Source organism: Mya arenaria, chromosome 14, assembly GCF_026914265.1.
Source record: "Mya arenaria isolate MELC-2E11 chromosome 14, ASM2691426v1".
NCBI classification, from domain to species: domain Eukaryota; kingdom Metazoa; phylum Mollusca; class Bivalvia; order Myida; family Myidae; genus Mya; species Mya arenaria.
The window spans coordinates 1,283,973-1,306,377 of NC_069135.1; the positions used below are offsets into that span (position 1 = coordinate 1,283,973).

At 39.0% G+C, this 22,405-nt stretch overlaps 1 protein-coding gene across 1 annotated transcript; it reads right to left on the reverse strand.

The window, feature by feature from the left end:
* Positions 1 to 286: 286 nt before the first annotated feature.
* On the reverse strand, positions 287 to 22,295 carry LOC128218527 (uncharacterized). Its single transcript, XM_052926212.1, has 24 exons — positions 22,037 to 22,295; positions 18,349 to 18,422; positions 14,401 to 14,736; positions 13,451 to 13,541; positions 10,281 to 13,207; positions 9,900 to 10,094; positions 9,594 to 9,725; positions 9,114 to 9,293; positions 7,427 to 7,600; positions 7,021 to 7,222; positions 6,579 to 6,772; positions 6,284 to 6,406; positions 5,640 to 5,818; positions 5,225 to 5,371; positions 4,730 to 4,824; positions 4,221 to 4,501; positions 3,887 to 4,092; positions 3,500 to 3,652; positions 3,248 to 3,375; positions 2,710 to 2,972; positions 2,407 to 2,476; positions 2,087 to 2,283; positions 1,576 to 1,798; positions 287 to 1,412 (listed from the first exon to the last, which is right to left on the reverse strand). The coding sequence occupies exons 2-24, from the start codon at positions 18,392 to 18,394 to the stop codon at positions 1,232 to 1,234; spliced, it is 6,723 nt and encodes a 2,240-aa protein (XP_052782172.1). The 5' UTR covers positions 18,395 to 18,422; positions 22,037 to 22,295; the 3' UTR covers positions 287 to 1,231.
* Positions 22,296 to 22,405: the final 110 nt, after the last annotated feature.

Below are 22,405 nucleotides of genomic sequence, written 5' to 3' on the forward strand. Positions count from 1 at the left end.
CAATATTTAAGTTATTTTCGTATGTTTCACCTAAATAACAAATTCCACCAATTGTTTCATTTTTTGAAAGGGTAGCTACCCATGACTCTGTTGCTTTTTTCCCCAAAGTAAACTGGAGAAGGGAAATAATCGAGTCTTGACTCCACGGCATATAATAATTATGCTATCATTGTCTCCGAGTTTGACCAAGAAAACAATGTCTGCAAAATGATATATGATAACACAATTCATCTATCCACGTAACGCATATAAACGACAAGGAATAAAATACATTCATTTAATATATACTCCTTTATTAAGAAATGGTTTCGAAAACACATTATTACAAAACTAATAAACATTAATAAAATGTTCAATAGACACACTAACTTCTTGTCATTTCTAGTTATAAATAGATAAAAATACCTGAACAGTTACACCTTCTGTTATAATTATACAGTTAACGGTCTGAACATTTTGATAAGTTGGTATCTTTGCCAATGAAATTAAACTGATTTAAAAAAAAATACAAGGAAAAAAATAGCAACTGGATAATGCGGTGTCTCTATTTCACAAATAACTGGAATATACATTGAGACATAACCGTGTCACTTGACAAAAACATAACATGAACAGCATAATTAATTATGATACTTATATTTTAAATATATTATATGCCTATATACATAGCACAACTACACATTAATATCACAATGAGGAAAATGAGACATTTAAACCATACATGACGAACACGGGTGGCCACGGGACACAACGAGCGCTAAATAAATATGCTGGAGAAAACATGATTCGTGTACTAGTAATGTAACGATGACAAATAAAAACGATGATCAGTTATAACTTTCCATAGAACATCACTATAATAAGATAAAACAGTAACAGTGAAAAAAACCTCACATGTCAAACGAAACTACAGTCGAAACTCGCTATGTCGAACTCTGTTATCTCGATGTTGTGGTTATGTCAAACTTTTTTTGAATGTGTTTGGTAAAGTAAGATATTTTTTATTTCGGTAAAATCGAATCTTCGTTATGCGCCATAGCGAGTTTTGACTGTACTTTTAATGTCAACGCATTTTCATGCCAATTATATCCAGTATCACAACTTGGTTCAAATGAACAAAGACGATCGACTATATCTGATACCATTCATGCAGCTCTAACTAAAAAGTGGCAGCAAATTTATCATAGCAACATCTGTCAGTACACTGTAACCCTCTTTGTCATAGCCCGACTCAGAACTTTCTGTTAAAGAGCCGGCGGTCGTTCCTCGAGAACGGGAAGTCGTATCCGTGGTCATAGCCGAAGTTGGTAAATCCCCCGGAACCATTGGAGACAATTGACTGGACGGTTTTCGTGCTGTCCGAACGGTCCCGATCCTTGCCGGACTTCCCGCTCTGACGGCCACTGCTGTTACTGAAAAAGTAACATACTACTTGATTCACTGATTTATAAAAATGAGTTGGTTTCACAATGACGGGATTGTTTAAAAGCAATATGTTTAACCAGATGCTGATGATTGTGAGAAAGGTCTGCTTAAATAAAGTATTGTAACACTAAACCATCCCATCCTGCTCACCTATAGGTACTGTTGGAGTTGGAAGCCGAGAGCGAGCGAGAGACGCGCCCCTTCTCCACGCCCTTGCAGCAGATGAAATACCACTGTTCGCGCACCTTCCGCTTCCGGAGCACGAACAGTACGAATATGAAGAAGCCTTGGAGCGAGTTTAGGATGGTGAACACGTACTGGAAGATTAGCCGCGCGTCCGCCACTGCCAGGTACCCGAATAGCCATGTCAGACCTGTGGCGGGAGAAAATAACTGTGGCATAACAATCTTTGGTATGAGCGAAGACTTAAACCAGGTAACCTCAACCGGATGTTGATACTCACATTTACATTTAAATACGCGACATACGAACTCGTGACTGCCCAAATTGGACTTCTGGAGGGGTTTGGTTGCTAAACGTCAACTATATAGTCATACATTGTGGCCATGATTGTGATTTACATTTTTTTTCAATTGAAAATGTAAGGAACCAACATTAAGCTCATTAAAAATTACCCCTACCCCACCTCAACAAGACATACCAAGAAGCACAAAGCTTGTGATGGCGGCCTGGAGGTTTGTCATGGCCATCTTGTGGCGCTTCTGGTTTGAGCGGAGGCCCTTGCCGCGCCGGAAGATGCTCACAACCGTCACGACGAAGATGACCACGTTTATAACTATGATGCCGCTAACGGGCAGGGCGAACGCGTAGTAGAACGCAGGAAGGTCCATCCAACAGCTGAGATATGAAAAAGCGAGCATGTATACAATAAGTTCGTCTACAATAATTACGAAACTTTTACAGTCTAGAATATATGGTCTAAAACTAAAGTCTCATCACATTGTATTTCAGGAGACTTACTATTTCGATCCTCCACGGTACAATTCCGGATCTACAGCAAGAACTGCTATTACTGGGATTAGGGGTAGTCCTACAAGTATACAATATACACAGTCTTTAATAGCACAAAACGTAAACACGTCTGCTAATAGATACAAATAAGAAGTCTTATGGTACATTCCGTACCTATTTTGAAAATAAATGTATAGCTAAAAGGCTATTTTTTATTTCACAAAGCCAGAGACAGGCCCGATGTTCAGGCTTTGGCAATGCCTTACATTTAAAATACCAAAACAAAAGCTGATCAACAGGTAAAACACGTACCCCAGGCGGGAAGAACGGTCTTGAGTGTGAAGCGAGTGATATAGGTGCCAAGGATCTTGACAAACGTGAGGTACTGCAGGATGGCCTCCATCAGCATCCACATGAAGGACACGAGTACCAGGTAGTGGAGCAGAACCGCCACCGTGATACACAGACCGTGTGAGTGCGTCTGCCGGATACCAATCAGGAACACGAGCATCGCCAATAGCAACGACAGGGACAAGTTGAACAACGTCTGCTGAGCACGCCCCTTGCGTAACTTCCTGTGAAGACAAAAACGTGAACTTGCATATTTAAAAATGACTGAACAAATTGTACAATTGAAGCTGTCACAAAGGTATCATACTTAAATATGATCAGTGTTGCTGTATAAACATCTTAATTACAAATATTTCATAATTCATGTGTGACCTATGCTCCAGTGAGAATGAAAGCATCAATTCTCAAAATGAGTGGTTGAACATTACGGTAGGTATTTCATTGCTTTTACCCTTTCTTTAATAGTTAGAGTTTTTTTCACTTCATGAATAGTATATACCTGAAGAAAACGTAAGAGATGATGGTTAGTGCTAGACCCAGGATGGATAGAGACAGTCCCACCACTGTGATGATGGAGAGAGACAGCTCATGGCCCTCGTCCATGGCGTGCTCCTGACCGTAAAAGTCCTGCAATACATACAGAAGAACTGAGTTTACAACACATAGAAAGGCAAGACGTTGGCTGTTATGGAAAAGTTGTATGTTATATTGACAAAGCTCTTTTTATTTGTATGCTAGATCATCTACTCACAATGAGCACGGCGAAGTTGGTGAGGTGGTCACACAGACACACGTGGCGGCCGTTCACTTTGCCGTCGTATGAGCATCCCCGATCTGACCAGCCGCCCTGGCCCTGTCGCTCCCGGAAGTCCCACCACACGCAATTTGCCTCGCCTACTACATCCTGTGGTGTTAATTGAAATGATACAGTAAAACTGGTGACTTAAATAGAGCTTGATTAAAAGCTATTCAGTTATTTTATATGTCAATTATGCATCTTTTATTTTCATCACTATGTTTGTATCTGATATAACAGTATACATACTAAAACATGCGCATATTTTTTGACATAGCTTTCCAAATACAAAGTTATGCATAACAATTCCGAAACTACAAAAGCCTGAAAACATGAGTGCACCTTGGTAGGTTTGAAGATGGTCTTCACTTTCTCCTTGAGTCCCTCCAATTTTCGGCCGGCGATGCTTGCGGAAATAACGTAGCTGTTTAAGTCTGCCATCTGTCCATCAACGGCGCCTGAGTCCCGGCTCTCCTTCGTAATCGCCGCTTCGAATAGCTTACTTTTCCGGAATACCATCATTGTCAGACGGTTACTGAGGCCTTTGCCTGTACAGAGAGAAATTTACTTGTAAACAAAATTATAAACGTGTGTAGTAGTGCCAAAATTTCAGTGACAGTTAACGACTTGTTGGACTCATTTTTTAATGGCCAAAGGCTGGTATTTTATCACAAACCTTTTTCATGCACCTCAAATACTTCGTCGGGCAGCTCTATGGCAGCGTCCACGTTCGCCTCCAGGAGTTGCGACTTGTTGTACACAGTGGCGATGTTCTCCATCTTGAATGGCATCCCTGCCGCCAATTCAAGTGCGGTGCTCGCGGCGAGGCCGATGACGGGGCGACTGGAGGGGCTGAGGTTCCAAATCTCGACGGCGACGTTGTCGGACACCAGGCGCAGCTGTTCCTGTTCCCCAATGTCGGCCGTCTCCGCGTACAGCTCAAGGCTTTTGATGATTCTGGTGAAATGTATGGGAATGGCAAATGTTTGACTATTTTCAATACCAAGACGACACGGTTATCTAACGTGGGTTGAAACTCACTTTCGAAGTACACAAGTAACACGGCTTGCTTTTCAAACTGCTTGAGGCTTACATAATAAAAGCGAAAAATATCCTCATTTGTCAGATGTCTATATATATATATATGAAATTATGTTATGACCAAGACTGTCCCTCCGTACTTACCTGTTGGCAGCCTTGGTCTCGACGTTGGCCATGTGCGCCCCGCGGTCTGCTGTCCCCATCAAGCGGTCCACCGTCTCCAATATACGCTCGCCAACCTTGGGAGAAAATGAAACGCTTCAAGTTGATATCGTAAAAAGAACACCACAAGCAAATGTCCGTTTTATCCGTTGAAAAAGGGGCATAAATCGACAATCCTTTAGTCGAATTGAAAGTTCTTGCTAACAATACACATAATTTAATAGGAAACATGTGATTAGCAGAACAAAGTATCAAAGAAAATATTACAAACTATTGAATGGTATTTTTAATATATTTGCGAAAAGTTTTACGTTTTTTCTCGATTGTAGCGGCGACACCAGCGCGTTTGGCAATACCTGTGTCGTAAATGCACTGTGGCGACCACACCCCAACCGGTACCAAAAATGGTAAAATAGTACAGGGGAAAGCAGACAGCTACTCTCACATTGAAATTAGTTCCATAGTCCGGATACTGACCTTGGCATCGAGTTTATCAACCTGGGTGGTTCTGTCCAGGATGTCTGCAATCTTATTGATATCAGTGGGCGTGAAATTGATCGCCATTCGCGTGATCTGGGCTACCTCTGACATCACTTCCTCCGCGTTTTGCCGGTCTACTGGTCTCTGAACAAACAAGTGTGTCAAATGAATATTTAAGTGTTCTGATGATCGTTCGGAATTTTCATAGGATTTTGGACGCAAACTGTTTCCGTCAAGCTCACACTGTGTTTACAAAATGGATCTAACGATGCGTAAATTATTAAAGACATAACTAAAGCCAATAGATATAACAATGGAGACGCCAATTTAGATTAGAAACAAACAGAATAATTATGGTATGTTTTCAAATAAATCCTCCATTTTCAAATCTCCTGTTCTAAATTTCACCCACCTCAGCGATCTCTGTCAATTTGTCGGTGTATGGCGAGACACCCCAGATCTCCCTGTTCAGGTCGTCAATAGCATCCGCTTCCTGAACGCACTCGCTCGCTGTGACGTCACTCCAGTACGCACCTGTCTGGAGGTCGCCCCGGCAACGCGCCGTCCCCGAAGGAAGGGACCTGCTGTCACCTGGAAAAAAATGTTATTTTCTGAGCCTGAGTCTCGTCTTGGACTTGAGACTGTTCGTCATCATTGGCCCTAGATGAAAGTGCGCTCCCTTTCGCAGAACCGAAAACTATCTGGTTTTAATGTAAACAAATAGGTTTGGGGGTTTCCCTCCTTTAAAATGTTGCCTATATTTAGTCTTAAATGGTGCAATCCGGTATATATTATTAATATTTTTCTCCGATATGGACATAACAAGTACACTCGACCTTTTATTCAAGGTTGAAGCTGTGCGCCGAGTGCGCCGCTCTAAATTTGCTAGCAATACAGCTTGTTTGAAAAAGTGGGGCCTGGCATTTATCAAAGAATTCGCATATATACAGTGTGTTGAAAATGATCAAATTGCCAGTACATTACAGTCTCAAATCATATAAACGTTATCAATTCTTATTGTAACTACATTATAGACTATATATGGAGCATACATACTGCATGTTTCGATGCTGTGCACGAGTTCTCCCAACTGTGCATGAGGGAACGAGAATTCGCGGACCGGAATCGACTGACCCAACACATCCTTGCTGGTCTGTAGACTGGCCGCCGGGCAGGAAACTGTAAACGCAACGTAACTTAAGTTGCCCTTATACATGTATACATCAAATAATAGTCATCCTTATAAATGCTTTATTATCTGTAAGTGTATTAACGTTGGAATATCTGATAACTCTGAACTATACTTTTAAACTACTGGCAAATCTACAACTAGATAATGTCTCCTATGTACCTGTACTCTGTAGAGACATTGTTCTGAAGGATTGTTGAGGTGTGCGCCCAGGAAGCGATGCCATGTAGTTCTGGTTGCCCAGCCGGGATCGGAGGGCGGTCTTTAAGCGGCTATATACGCTCGCCTCATCCGCAGCGACGTAGGGCCGCGATAACGTGAAGTACGTGTGATATTCTACCACGTTTCGAGCTGACCTGTACGAAAAGTAAACATCCATATTTCCGGTATGGTCAACAGTTATATTTTAAGGTACAATGACAGCACAACTAAGAAATCAAGTTGCTTTCAAACTACATGATATAACATCAAATATTTAAAACCTGTAGGCTGACGTTATTCCTTTTGTGGAAATCGTTCATATACTAGCGGAATAAAGAAAACAATGTACATGCAAAACTATACCGATTTGTAAAAAACAACGCGATTGCAATACATTTCCTACCTAACGCTGTCCATGAACGTAAACACGCCGGTGACGTCAGGCACGTACGCCTGTATGGATGGCAGGACGTCGTGGAACACCTGTTTGACGTCCATGTACGCTGCCGTTAGAACCGGAAATAGCTCCCCTGCCATGTTGAACAAAACCTCCTCACTCAGGGTGAACGCCGGGAGCTTCATGGAGCCATGAAATGATATCACGTCTGAAACACGATGTACAGTTTATTACGAAAGGATTATTTCCCCTTAATGCATTGCTTTTAGCATATTTATTATTCAAGCTCCATCGTCTTTGAAATGCCGCAACAGATACATGGCTTAATACAGAGCTATGATTCCTGTAATCAAAACACGTCTAGCAAATAATAAAAAGTACTTTCGGAGAACAATGAAAAGCATTAACTAACCAGAAAATCGGAGAGAGAAGGACCTTGACTGCCGGCGTGTCAGCGTCTGCCTGTCCCAGACCTCGCACCAGTAGCGTCCCTGGAGCGCAGGAAGTGCCATCTCCCGCCCCAGGTGGCGCCCAACCGCTTCCGCCAGTCGCCCGTCCACCAGAAGTGACAGATCGCTCGTAACGTCTGAAAATATGTATCTTCTATTTCAAGGTCGATTCAAGTAACATGTTTTACTAACGTTAAAGATAATAAGTTATTTGCAAAAATAACCAATAGATTGAGTACTTAGCATGCAAAACTTTTATTTTAATTTACTATAGATAAGTTCATACTAGTACGCATACAACACATTTCGGAATTTATTGATCTTGTAATAATTGGATGCAGATGATATTGAACTCATGCACGTGCAAGTAATTTGAACTGAACATAAGACAAGATTTAAATCAGGCCTTTAACATGAAGATGAAACATACTGTTCAAACCCCCATGTTCATTTCTTTACCTCTTAGACTGGTTTTGTTCTTAACCATGTAGTTAAATCAACTTATCATGCATGCATCCACAATGGCTTGATGACAAAAGCTCATTAAAGTCACAATAAATAATTTCAACTAGCCAAAAGGGTATTTTTGAGTTTTGTCAAATCTCATTTTATGTTTATGACAATGTATTATATTGATGATATACATGTTCAAGTATGTATAAAATATAATTTTGGCTAGTTGAATTTTTTTATTGTGATCTTAATGAGCTTTTGTCATCAAGCCACTGTGCATACATCATGCTAGTGCACGTCGCGTATGTACCGTGCATCACGAAGCATACACAGGAAGTTCTAATTAATAATCTAATGAACACAATAAGGTTTATGTCTCGCTCTCATGTCAACATGTCTCACCATCTTCCATGCAGACATTCAAATGGTTTTTGTAGGTTTAAACTTTGTATGGCATTTTAAAATTAGTGTTTGCAAACGATTGATGACTTTTGCAAAAATATAAAAAGCTGATTCATATTTTAACGGATTATGTAAATGTATATATAACTAACAAATGGAACCTTTTGAAATCGTTACTAAGCAATCACTAACGAAAATGACAAAACGCTAACCAAAATTACCATATTTAAATCATGAGTAAACTAACACTATTATTCCACTTCCGTGTAATTCGTGCGTCATAACACGCTTATGGCAAATTTGTTAAATCAACAACATTTTGAAAATCTTAATATAAAATATGACTGAAAATATGTTACAATTTTTCTTTCAAAGTGAATGTTATGGAAAAGAATTTACATTAATGTAAACCAAACAGTGTTTCACTAACTCTCAACTACTCTAACCAAGATTCCATTTGTTTCTTTGAAACATATTGTTCAATTCAAATCATATAGTCATATAATACAAGGCTATCATTGAAAACAATGTATGGCCCATCAAGTATCATTTCATCTAAGGCGATGATTGCTGAGAAATAGCTCGGACACGATAAGTGGTACAGAAGAACAGACGAACGGATGGAGAAACGGACAAAGCGGTGACTAAATGCTGCCCACATCTTCTGTGGAGCATAAAAAGGGCTCTTCAAAAGGCTCGGATTACAAGTATTATCCTAAAGTACGCTTGCCTTCAAAGCCCTTCTCGAAATAAGTATTTGTTGATTTGACAAAACAAAATCACAAATATACGTACATTTATCTTTTGCATCGACCAGGACGCCATCTTTAAACCACAGCACGGGAAACTCTGACGCCGCACTCGTCAGTTCGCATGGAAGGAGGTTGTTAGCTTGTGCAGAGAAAAACACACGTGCTTCACTGATTACGTCATCAACGGCGCCATCAAACGGTAAGCTGTCAGCAGTCAGCACGGCTACAGGTAAAATATATAAGAATCAACAACAACAACAACAACAACAACAACAACAACAACAACAACAGCAACGACAACAACAATGCATTGACATAAACACTCTTTTCGTAAAATCTAATGAGCGAATCTACAAGTTATTTTAATGATTTAAGTCATTTTTGTAGGAATACTGCACATTCACCTATGATTTGAGGTATACATACAATCTAGAAACAGGTTATTACTTCGTTGATAAATAATCTTAAGCAAAGTTATGAATGACTAAGAAATTGAAATTATATATTCAGCGTTTATACTTACAGAGCGACTTTGCGTCGTTGGTGCAGAAGACATTGTTAGCAGCGTTACAGCTTGGCGCGGAGAATGTTCCGTCCCTTGTGAAATACTGACATGATTTCGAGGTTGTCGGCCGCTCCATCCAGAAACGTCCACCTAAAACATTATTTAGTATGTCATTATCATTATGACCATAAAAAACAAGAACACAAGGTAATGGATTATTTTATTTAAACACGAACGCACATGAAAGGAAAGAGTCGAGTTGAAATTTGAGCAGTGTTTAGTACGCGAGTGGGGAGGAATGGAGGTTAAATCCTTCTAAAGTACCTTTTATGTTGAGTCCGGCCTTCTGCATTGCAAGGAAGACAAAGTCTCTCTCCATCTGGCTGATGGCAAGAATAACGCGACCACCAAGCACCTTACAGGCGGCCACTGCCCGCTCGTAGCTCATCTTGTTCTCCAGAGGTTTGTAGCACGTGTCCAGTAATACGTGACCGTACCAACCGTCATCGCAAGTAGACGCTTAAAAAGGGAATGTGCTTATGTTAGAATACAAAAATAAAATACCAATATGATTAATCATTTTAAACTTTTGGAAAGCATTTTTGCTAAAATTCTTACAAATAATGAATATCAGTACTCAAACAATAACGTATGTTTAAAAAACTAAGTCGACATTTTGAAAATGCCAAGACGGTTAATCATTACCTTTATCCATGACCTCGACCTGGTAGGTGAAGCAGACGGACGGGAGGCGGGCCTCACATGAAGAGAGCTCCATCGCCTGTTCCTGGATGGTTGGCAGCAGCGCCGACTTATGGGTTGTCCCCTGCACGTTCTCCAAAAGTTCAGGACGGTCGTCCATGTGGTCAGAATCTTGTTCATTTTCTTGCTCTGTTTCTCTTTCGCCATCCCCAGCTTCCATATTCTCGTGTTCTTGCTCTCCTTCTTGTTCTTGTTCATGTTCTCCGCCATTTTCGTTTTCTTGGTCTCCTTCATGTTCGTTGTCATGTTCTACTCCATTTTGGTTTTCTTGGTCTCCTTCATATTCGTTTTCATGTTCTCCTCCATTTTCGTTTTCTTGTTCTCCTTCATGTTCGTTTTCTTGTACTCCATTATGTTCGTTTTCTTGATCTCCTTCATGTTCGTTATCTTGCTCATCTCCATGAGCGTTTTCGTGCTCTCCTGTTTGCTCATTTTCTTTTTCTCCAACATGTTCGTTTCCGTGCTCTTCAAAACGCCCCGTTTCATTTTCCCTTAAACGTTCATTTTCATTTTCTTCTAATGTTTCATTATCATGCTCATTCAAACCTTCGACTTCATTATTAACTTTTTCTGTTTCATATTCCTTCTTATTTTCTTGTTCGTTTTCTCGCTCTAAACTTTCATTTTCATCGCCCCCAAAGTCTTGGTTGGTACCTTCATTGTCATGGTCATGTTCACCTAGAATATCGTCTACATCTTTGTTTTCTTTGTTCTTAACGTTATCTTCAATGATGTCGTTCAGAACATCTGCATCTTCATTTCTGTTGGGATTTTCTGTTTCAGTATCAAATTGTTCAAACAAGTTTTCTGTAGAATTCGTGTGTTGATCACCATTTTCATCACCCTCTTCATCAATTGCGTCATCATATTTATCGCTCTCCTTGGCATTTGACTGTTCAAGTTTAGACATATCCGTATCTTCAGTTGCTACCTGTTCGTTTTCGTCTTCGTTCTTCTCCTCGTTGTGACCAAAACTTGACTCGCGGTTCGGCGGCTCAAGATCACTTTCGTTCTTCAACAGATCTTCTCCTTCAATCTTTGAACCTTCTTTTTCATGATTCCTATCATCATTGTCTGAAAGATATCCAAAAGGATTTGGTAGGTCATGATCCTCTTTTTCAGTTTTTACTTCGGAATGGTCGTTCATATCCACACGTTCAGTCGTTGCGCCTGAAAACTGAATGTTTGGTAAAATTGTTGTTGGTTTATAGGATTCATCGTGTTTTTCGTCATCTGTGTCTTCGTTTTCTTGACTCGTTTTATTCGAAGACGGCCATGGAATGTTTAATGCATTGAATATTTCAGCATTTGTTTTATCGCCTAAATTTTCAGCTAAGTCTCTACCATTTGTTTCAGGGCTATGGTCATCAGTTTTTATTTCCTCTTGTAATGAAGTAGTATCATGAGTGTTTTTGTCTTCATTGTGCTCACTGTCATCGTCCAGATTGGGATCATTTACCGGTGAAAGCTCAAAGCTAGTTGGTTCGCTACCCATATCTGACATAGACTCTCGAAGTTTGTCTGCCTTATCACTTTCAAATTCGGGAGTGTCAACCGTTCCAACTCCAATGTTTGAATGTTCTGTGAGCTTATCGTTTATTTCATCAACACGTTCACTGATTTGTTCATTTTTACTAACACTGTCTTCGGGCATTTTCATGTTCAAACGCTCAACAGGTGTCAGGACAGGCGGTAGGGGATGCCCCTGTTTATCATCACTATCACCGGATGTTAGAACGCTCCCCATTGTTACCTTATCTATATTTGAATCATCGTCCTGTTTTTCGGTTGTTGGTACAGTCGATCCACTGAATGGGGACAGCACCGCTGGTTTTATTGTTTCAATGTTGTCACTACTTAAAATATTTCCCAGTGACATAATGTTCGAAGATTCATCTGACATTGGACTGTCACTATCGACTTTGTTCACCTTTATTAATGAAGATGTATCTATCGGCATGGCATTTGAAGCTTGGTCTTTATTTGAATCAGAATCAAAGTCCGACTTTACATTACTCTCTGTCCGTTGGATCATATTCCTCGAATGTTCAAGATCGGACTCTGCCGGGTTTGTCTCCGCCGGATTATTACCAGACCCGAGATTTGCTGCTAATTTCTTGACATATGGCAACAAATTTGAAGGCGTTACAGAGGGAACAAAGTTTGGTGCATTAAATCCATTTGGCGGTGTGTTATCTCCCGAGTTTGACTCAATGTCCATAGTTGGAGCATCTCCTGTACTTCCTGGCGAGTGCGAGTCACTCTCGGAATCCGAGTGCGGAAGGAGAGCAGCCAATCCTCCCTCCTGGGTGTTGGAATCCGAGATTCCCGTTCCTGGAATCTGGGACGGGCTTTGAATTCCCAGAGATGCAAGTGCCTCTAGCTTGTCCGATATTGGTTGTCTGGTAAGGGTACTCCCAAAGGCACCAGTCGTCGGAAAGCCGTTGAGATTTCTTCCACGCCCCCGCCCCAAGCCCCTTGGAACTCCGAGGACACCATTATTGTTGTTGGTGTTCATTGGCGGAAAAGGATTTGTACCGGCCAAGCCGAAATTGTTTGAGGCTACTCCGCCAAACTGTGTTCCGGTTCCGGATGTCCTCATGTTCAGATTAGTATTGGGTGATCTTCCGAAATTCGCTGAAGGCCCTAATCCGACTCCGCCATTTTGAAGATCACCACTAAAAGTGGACGGTTCGAAGCTGGAGGTGGCCGTATCTTGATTGTCGTCATCACTGGACCGTTTCCGCCGTTTCCGGTCGTCGTCCTCTTCTTCGCTGTCGATGTTCATCTGGCCGCAATAGCCCTGCTGCGGTGAGGAAGTGACCGCACCGTGCCACTGCCACGTGCGCGCAGACTCGCTTTGGTTTTGCCTGAGTTAATGTAAAGAACAGAATTTATATGAAAAATGAAATGATAAGAACTATATCGTTTAGATAGATCTATTAAACTCTTTGTGATTTAATTGGTATCCTTCTCAGTTTATTTAATTAATGTGACTGCTTTTACGAGAGTAACTCTGAGCATATTTTCATTTTAGATATCAGATTTAATATTTTTATAAAAGGCGACAATAAATTTATAGTAGAATCAACCAGTGGAAGTTGTCTTAATACCCGTGTTGGTGCCCCACAAGGCGTGGAACCAGGTCATCCCATGCCAGACGTCCGTGATCCGTGTGAAGCCCAGACCAGAACTGACGCACGCCTGCAAGTGACAGGGACGAAATGCTTACAATAAGAATAATATAAAGAAAGATCTTCATATGAAATGAAAACTGGATTTATGATATACACATCAACCAAGAATACCTTATAGATACATTATTAACAGGCACTAGCACTGAAATGTGTGGTTTTTGCTACTATGATTGCGCGTATTATACCGTTTTATAAATTAGATTGTTAAGCAATGTATCTGGACATTAACAGCTGCAGGGCTTTTTCGACTGTTTAAGAGCCAATATTCATTTTTGTTGGAAAGATTGTGCATACAAGTATTATAGTACATGTATTTGATAAATCTAAATCAAGGCGTTTTCGAAAGAGGGCATATTGAACTTAAAGGTGAGCAATTTAAAGAAAAGAAGATAATACGCATATAAATATGTAAACATTGATTATAAACGAGCTACCTTATTTGTACATAAACTGAATGTTCAGGCTTATTTAAATGAACAATCCATACCATCGCTAGTATAGAACTGCGACAGATAGATGGTCGTCTATAAAGTGTATAACCAACAACTGAAATGTGTTTTACACACCACCAAGACCCTTTTAACATTAGCTTATTTTAAATAGTTACGTATGTTTAATTCCAAATTCAATGTAAAATTTTGTATTCAAGTTTCGTTAAATACATTGCACTTAGAATAACAGAACACAACCATTACAACATAACCCTAGATTTTCAGATTTTGTTTAAAATTCAAATCTTAACCCTTTCAAATATGTGTCTGTCTTGGAGCTATGTTATATTTTGTTACCTATTGTAACAAGTACGATCTAACAGGTGCCCTATGTTGAGGCGGTTGAAGACAGTCTATGTGTTTAAGGGACGTTACCATTGGCCAGTACGGTCGAGAGCAGGTCCTTGTTGTTGACGGTGGCGGCTGTGTCGAGCTTTAGAAGGAAGCCGTAGTCCTTCCGGCACTCCGCTTGAGCCTCCCGCCAGCTCCGGGCTTGAGGGTTCACTTTGAAACACACCGGGATATCATCTCCGGACAGGCTCTTGATCGCCCCCGGAACCCATCCTTCTCGGCAAAGTCCGCTGATGAGATTCCCGTCATTTTTACGCACATTAACGAAGTCGTTGTTCGGCGACTCGAATTGTCCGCTACTTTGGCGAAAACCAGGAATATCTATTGGATTGACAACGGCTTGGCGCTGACAACGAACGCCTGAAGAAGATTAAAAAAATGAGTAAGTTGATTTAAACAAGAGATGTTGTCAAACATTATGCCCCCCTGAGCGCCATGTTGTCAGGATTATATGGACAATTGAATGAAATATGCATGGACCCAAATGACAGCTGGTTTGTCACTGACATTGGATGCCGTTGAGGCAGTTTTAAGATACCATGACTTTTGACCTCAAAATCCATAGGAGTCATCAGCTGGTCACAAAAAATCTAAATGTCAAGTTTGAGGGCCGTGGATGCAGGCATTGACAAGTTATCACACAGACAAGATTTTTTTCGTTCAAGGTCCCTGTGACCTTGACCTTTGACCACATGACCCCTAAAATCATTAGGGGCCATCTACAGATCAGACGCAACATCAAATCAAGTTTGAGAGCCATGAGTGCAGGCATTGTCGAGTTATCACTCGAAACATTTTCGCATTCAAGGTCACTGTAAACTTGACCTTTGACTCGATGACTCCTAAAATCAATAAGGGTCATCTTCACGTCAGGCCCAACTTCCATGTCAAGTTTGATGATCATAGGTTCAGGCATTGAGATATCACAGGGAGAAGATTTGTTAACTTTTGTGCGTTAAATGTTACTGTGACCTTGACCTTTGCCCGATGACCCCCAAAATCAAGAGGGGTCATCTACTGGTCAGGCCAACCCTTCATGTCAAGTTTGATGACCATAGGTCCAGGAATTGTCGAGTTTGCTTTCAAGGTCACTGTGACCTTGGCCTTTGACCCCGAAAATAATAGGGGTCTTCTACTGGTCAGACTCAACTTCCAAGTCAAGTTTGAGGGCCATGGATGTAGGCATTGTTGAATTATCATTCTGACAACCATTTATCATTCAAGGTCACTGTGACCTTGACCTTTGGTCCAATGACCCTAAAGCCAATAGGGGCCATCTACTGGTCAGGTCCAACGTCCATGTCAAGTATGAGGGCCATGGATGCAGGCATTGTAGAGTTATCACTCGGACAACCTTTTACCATTCAAGGTCACTGTGACCTTGATCTTTGGCCCGATGACCCCCCAAAACAATAGGGGTCTTCTACTGGTCAGGCCCAACGTCCATGTCAAGTATGAGGGCCATGGATGCAGGCATTGCCAAGTTATCAAACCGACAACCTTTTACCATTCAAGATCACTGTGACCTTGACCTTTGGCCCGATGACACCCAAAAACAATAGGGATCATTTACTGGTCAGGCCCAACCTCCATGTCAAGTATGAGGGCCATAGGAGCAGGCATTGTCGAATTATCACATGGACAACCTTTTAACATTCAAGATCACCGTGACCTTGATCTTTGGCCCGATGACCCCCCCAAAAAATAGGGGTCATCTACTGGTCAGGCCCAACCTCCATGTCAATTATGAGGGCCATGGGTGCAGGCATTGTCAAGTTATCTCTCGGACAACTTTTTATCATTCAAGGTCACTGTGACCTTGACCTTTGGCCCGATGACCCCCAAAAACAATAGGGGTCATCTACTGGTCAGGCCCAACTTCCATATCAAGTTTGATGACCATAGGTCTAGGCATTGTTGAGTTATCACTTGGACAAGCTTTAAAATTATTTACCATTAAAAGTCACTGTGACCTTGGCCTTTGACCTGATGAGCCCTTAAATCAATAGGGGTCATCTACTGGTCAGGCCCAACCTTCTTGTCAAGTTTGATGACCATACATCCAGGAATTGTTGAGTTATCACTCGGACAAGCTTTGGTCTACCGACGGACCGACCGACCGACCGACCGACATACCGACATGCCTGTGCAAAGCAATATACATAAAAAGCGTTTTTGTACGTTTCGTGGCGCGCGTATAATATCAGTGCAATGTATCCGATCGCAACGTATTGTACAGGAGTTCTGCATTAACAGTGTGGATTTTTTAGACTGAAATTCGGCCCCGTTCACAATCCCAAAAAGTAAACTTATTTTAAAAAAAAATGGATTCATAATTCACAATCCTGACAGATAATAATAATAATAATAATAATAATAATAATAATAATAATAATAATAATAATAATAGCCTTCTTTCCTTAAATTTTTCCAAACCCAGTATCTTACACAGTGGGGCTTTGCTTGGTTTCTTTGTTCGAAATATACTAAAATATATTCTTAATTGTGGGCATTTTGTCACGTTTTTAAAATTTGGAAAGTTTGGAAAAAATAGCCTACTGGTTCCCGTTCTCATACTCGACTTTGGTACAATAAAATGTTCAACCACAGAGCTTGACAATGTTTGATTAAGTGTATAGCAAAATACATCTGGCTTAGCTCTTGGGGTGTTTGAGCCAATAGTTAGTCATTTCAAGATATTGATGAGAATTGAGTGACGAAATAAGGAAGAAAGGAATGATTTATATTTAGCCATTACAACTCGACGTATACATCACCCATAAGTACGTAGTCTTTACATGTACACATCTTCAAACATGTATAGATAATTGACAGAACTAGTAGGTTATTAATTAATGTCCAATTATAGAAACGCTTGACACCCAGATAACGATGAACATATATTGATTTAACTTGTGGCTCGACAAACGGTCCCTTATATATTTTATATCGTGGGCGATATACACATGTTTACGGGGGCGGTTTTAAAGTCAATGCACTTGTAACTCAGGGAAAGAGAGGGCAAAAATCAAACAACAATTCATTCTTTCATTTGTGTAGAAAATCTCAAATACAAGTCTCCACCAATATTTTGGAAAACAATAAACCAGAACGAAAATATAACAAACGGCAGTATACAACTGATTGATAAGATTTGTGTAATATTTTATAACATTGCTTCACCGGGGTAATCATCAATCAAGCCTCACACGTCACTCGATGTCAGTTGTAGCTGTCATATTCAACGAATGTTTTGTAAATAATGTAATGTTAAAAACACCTTTAAATTAGATAGATTATCAAATAAAAATATACATGCAACCAACCAATAATATTTAAGATAAATCTGGTCAGTGACGCATTCATGTTCTTTAAACGCTAAAAGTTCTATTAAAGAAATCCATAATTGACCCGGAGCCGCTTCATCATGGAGCAAGGAGCGGTTATTGTACATAGGAGAGATATAACACTTTTGAAAATCTCGCCTAGGTACAAACACTGCTCCTATGTGTCTTAATGAAACAAGAAGCATTTTTTTATGTTTTTCTAGTCTACATTATATGCTATATACACAGTACATGTATATAACAAATACATGGGTTGGGAAAACAGAAATAGTTCGCTTCTGTCCCCTCTGCGTATATAGTATAAATCGACTAGGAAACATAGGCAATAGTTTGATTATTTCCCCTGTAGATAAAACAGATCCAATGCATTGAACTCTGCTATGAAACAAATACATGCTAGAATAACTGCGTTCATAGGTTGCCAACTTTGTTTGTTTGGCTGTTTCAGATACCAAACACAGTATGAAACAAAATTTAAACATGACAATAGTACAGTACAGACTGCACCCATACTTGAAACTACTGAAACCCTCCGGGCATGGTGACTTAAAATCGGTGTGATCCGATATCTGATTTATCCAGCTTTACAAATAAGTGCAAAGCCCCATGGTTTCTCCATACTTACATGCTACAACTAGACAGAGGCATATCAGCCGGCGGAACGTGGACATTGTCCTCGCACGCCCAGCAATTCACATCCTGAAAATAGTATAAGGCGGTGGTAAGGCAAGACAGAGGATAGCTTGTCTTAAAACTTACGTTATTTTGATATTAAATATAAATGATGTGTATGTATTTTCATAAAAAAAATATCTTAAAGCCTAACCCTAACACTAATCTTAAAGTTATTCCAAAACCGAATTCCCTTAATTCTCGATTTCGTTTTACTTGTTCAAAACGTGTCCGTTATTCGAACAATTTTGAGTGATTTAAACCATGATTTAAACTCTTTAATCGACATTGGAACAGTTTTATAGGGTCAAATTTTTCAATTGCTTATTTCGTCTGAGCTGTGAACAAAATGCGTTAACCAATGATAACGCATCGTCACAAGTTCATGTATGAGCTCTGTTCTAATCAAATATTTAAAGTATGTGACAAAGAAAGCTCTATTTCCCGAAAAGCGTTAGTTACTATATTGATGACGAATGACTTTAGGCTAGAAATGACAAACTTCTGTTTGTGTGCTCTATATATGCAAGTAGGTTAAGCAAGCCAATTTTAACAAAGTTAAAAAAATGTGTTGCCAAATTAACATATATGGACGGGTCTGTTCAAGATGAAGAACACAGTGCCATTTTCAAAACAACCATGTTTATACGTGGTGTGTCTATCTGTGAGTTCAACAACCGTTTAAGTTTTATAACCCGAATACAAAGCGCATCACACTTTAGACATTATAAATATAATTTATATCGTAGGACATAATAACGACACACTGCCAACATAAAAATAAAAGAAGACAAAATATCTATTTTCTCGCCAAAACTGTCATCTTTTCCCGTTTTTTATGAGGGCTTGCCAACCTGTAATAATTACTAAACCCCACCAACATTCATTACGATAAAAACAGGCTGCTACGTAAACTATATACAAAAATGGATAACAAATATTCATTTCACTAACATTCAACAGAATTGAACAAAAATTAATTGCGTCAAGTTGGTGTGGTAAATATATGTACATGTATCAAATATATAAATACATAATTAGATATTATTTCACTCTAAAACTAAAAACTTATTACCTTCATTTGGTTATTTCTTGTGACAACAAAATTTATCATCCCAAACATGACAAAAAAGGTTTAAAATGTAATATATGAAATGAAAAGTGAATTTATGATACAGATTTCAACCAAGAATACCTTATAAATAAATCATTTACAGTTACGTGCACTGAAATGCGCTGTTTATGCTAATATAATTTTATTGTTTGTAATATTCAAAATTAATCTAGATTTTGTTACGCAGTCTCAAGACATCTACAGGTACAGGGCTTTTTCGACTGTTTTAGAGCCAATATGAAACAAAATAAAAAAAGGAAAATAGAGGGAAAAGGGTTAGGTAAATATGGTAAAAGGTCGCGTGTTTATTGGACTAATATAATGTATTGAATAACTGATTCATCACTATAATTCTCACCCGTATTTGAATATGTTCTGAACCATGAACAAAAGTTTCATATTTCATTTAAAAATGATAAATAATGCGCGGGATTTTTTGGATTCATTTCAATTTTGGACGAAATCATGCGCTCAGACATTTTTTTTATATGAGAGGTTTATTAATTATATTATCACACCTTATTATTCAAATGACATTATATGAAATCATATAAGTGTCAGCATTTTCGCCATCAAACCCATGAAGATATAGGGCTTTTGCGTGTTGCAGTTGTAATGTGCATAATATAGTCCCTTGTTGACTCAGCCGCCTGTCAGGTGGATGTATACTAGATCAGGAAAATGCTCGTAAATTTGACAGACTGACCATTATTGTCAATGGTGTGACCCTGACTTCGAAGAAAAGTGACCAATTGAACACATCAAATAATATATTCGGCAAAAAAGTCATGCAATTAAATATCGTTTTTTTGAAATGTACATTTATCATACACAAGTTTTATACATTTGGAAAATGTGAACTACTTCCTATCCTTATAATTATATATTAATAATTTACTGCGTCAAAAACAAATGCCATCTGGGAAGGGATCTGGCGTCAAAAGTAAAATAAATGCGTTATTTCAATACAATACAGCAAAGCCAAGACTATTTGGAGGTATCACTTTATTTTACATATATTTGATCATGTTAAAGTTAAATCGAATCGCTAAATCTGAAATACGACGTCAGTGATTAACATGACGTACGTACAATTTATGCAAGTGTGTTTAGTGGTAATGCGTTACAATGCCGAGACATTCTGTAAGTCAGAGTTGCTAGGAACATGCAATCCTGCGTCCTTGCATTATGTACAATGATCAGCCATTGTCATATGCGACCCTAGCTGTAGATGTTCGTGGCTATATTCAGGATTCAAACGTTTGACTGGAAGTCAAGTGATCTACCGCACAGCAATTTATATTCGCACGCAAAATCACACCTATAGTCGTTTTATAACCGTTTTTGTTAATAAACTTATTTTTGTTCGGATACCTGTCTAGACGTACGAAATACTTACTTAAGTTGACGTCGTCCGTTGACGTTATGAATGCAAGGCAAGGTGCTCGGTCTATCTTACCATTGTGTTAGTGTTGTACGGTGACTCGGTCATTCTTACCATTGTGTTAGTGTTGTACGGTGACTCGGTCATTCTTACCATTGTGTTAGTGTTGTACGGTGACTCGGTCATTCTTACCATTGTGTTAGTATTGTACGGTGACTTTATTGTCGCTATTAATTCGATTAACGCTTACTTTAAATTTGACGTTGTTTGAACATTAATGAATGTAGGGCTATTTTGTGAAATTTCATGACTTGCCCTAAACGTTTAAGAGGAATATAACACCGTCTCATTGACAATAAATAATTTCAAAAATAGGTTATCAGTGTACTGGCTAAGAATCTCTTTTCATATGATATACATGTTATAAAAACAATCAGACTTAAAAATTCACACATATTTTTCAGTTATATACCATGTCGCAAGACCTTTTGCTGAGTATATTATTATTATTATTATTATTATTATTTATATGAATATTCTATCAAGCAAATGCATTAATGATATAGACTCCACAACACAATAAACATCTTTGATCCCTTAAATTGTCGATATAACAGAACGGCAAACACAACAGCATAAAATAGCTTATAACAAATAATGACAAGCATACTTCATTGAACTAGTTGAAGTAACGGACTTAAATCAAGAACAACTAGATGTTGGAAATTTATTTATTAATTTAAATTGTTTGTTAAGCCGATGTCGGAATAAAAACAACAACAACTATTTTCTTCTGAAACTGATTAAGAATGTTGTATATGACGATACAAGGGTAAAACTGTAAGTCGCATATCGTTTGTAGGATAAATGCCAAGAGTTCAAAAGAAAGTATTGTGATTTTATAATTCATATTCTGCCATAACATTGTCATTGGATTCAACAACATTCGTATACGAACGAATTGCAGCAGCGTGATGTCTTACGGCATGGAGTCATTTTTATCACATTTTGTAAAAAAATAAAATAAAATAATATGAGTTCTCATGTAAAATGCATTATTAGGATTCACAAAATTAATCAAGAAATATTGTGTAAATCAATCTTAACGTCTAAATCATTAACATCTAAAAATAAAACCCATACCTAATAAGTTCAACAATCCCTCCAATATTCCGTTGTCTTGGTAACGGTGAGGATTTCTGAAAATCGCGGTGATATATGACGTTTCTTGGAGGCACAAAAATATATTTCCAAATGTTTCACGAAATGAAAAACAACAACAAATTTTAATTTAACACAAACACAAATGTATATTTTCTATTTGACACGGCAATAAAATATTAACTCCAATATCAAATCCAACAAACACAACCAGTCGCCTCAAGTACATTCATTTGACAAAACTTTCAAACTATTACCTCAAAGACATAAATAACTTATCCTATAGTCAACGGCGACAACCGTAACGGTAAAAACGTAACGTCAGAGTTGCCGAATGGCGTTCGGCAGTTT

What these genes read in the sequence shown, in the direction of transcription:
- LOC128218527 (XM_052926212.1), bottom strand. Translation starts at nt 18,394, where the DNA reads ATGTCCACGTTCCGCCGGCTGATATGCCTCTGTCTAGTTGTAGCAT. An exon ending in CTTGTGGGGCACCAACACGG is followed by an intron (nt 13,208 to 13,450) that starts GTATTAAGACAA and finishes ACATTAACTCAG; the next exon opens with GCAAAACCAAAGCGAGTCTG. An exon ending in AATGTCTCTACAGAGTACAG is followed by an intron (nt 6,407 to 6,578) that starts GTACATAGGAGA and finishes TTGCGTTTACAG; the next exon opens with TTTCCTGCCCGGCGGCCAGT.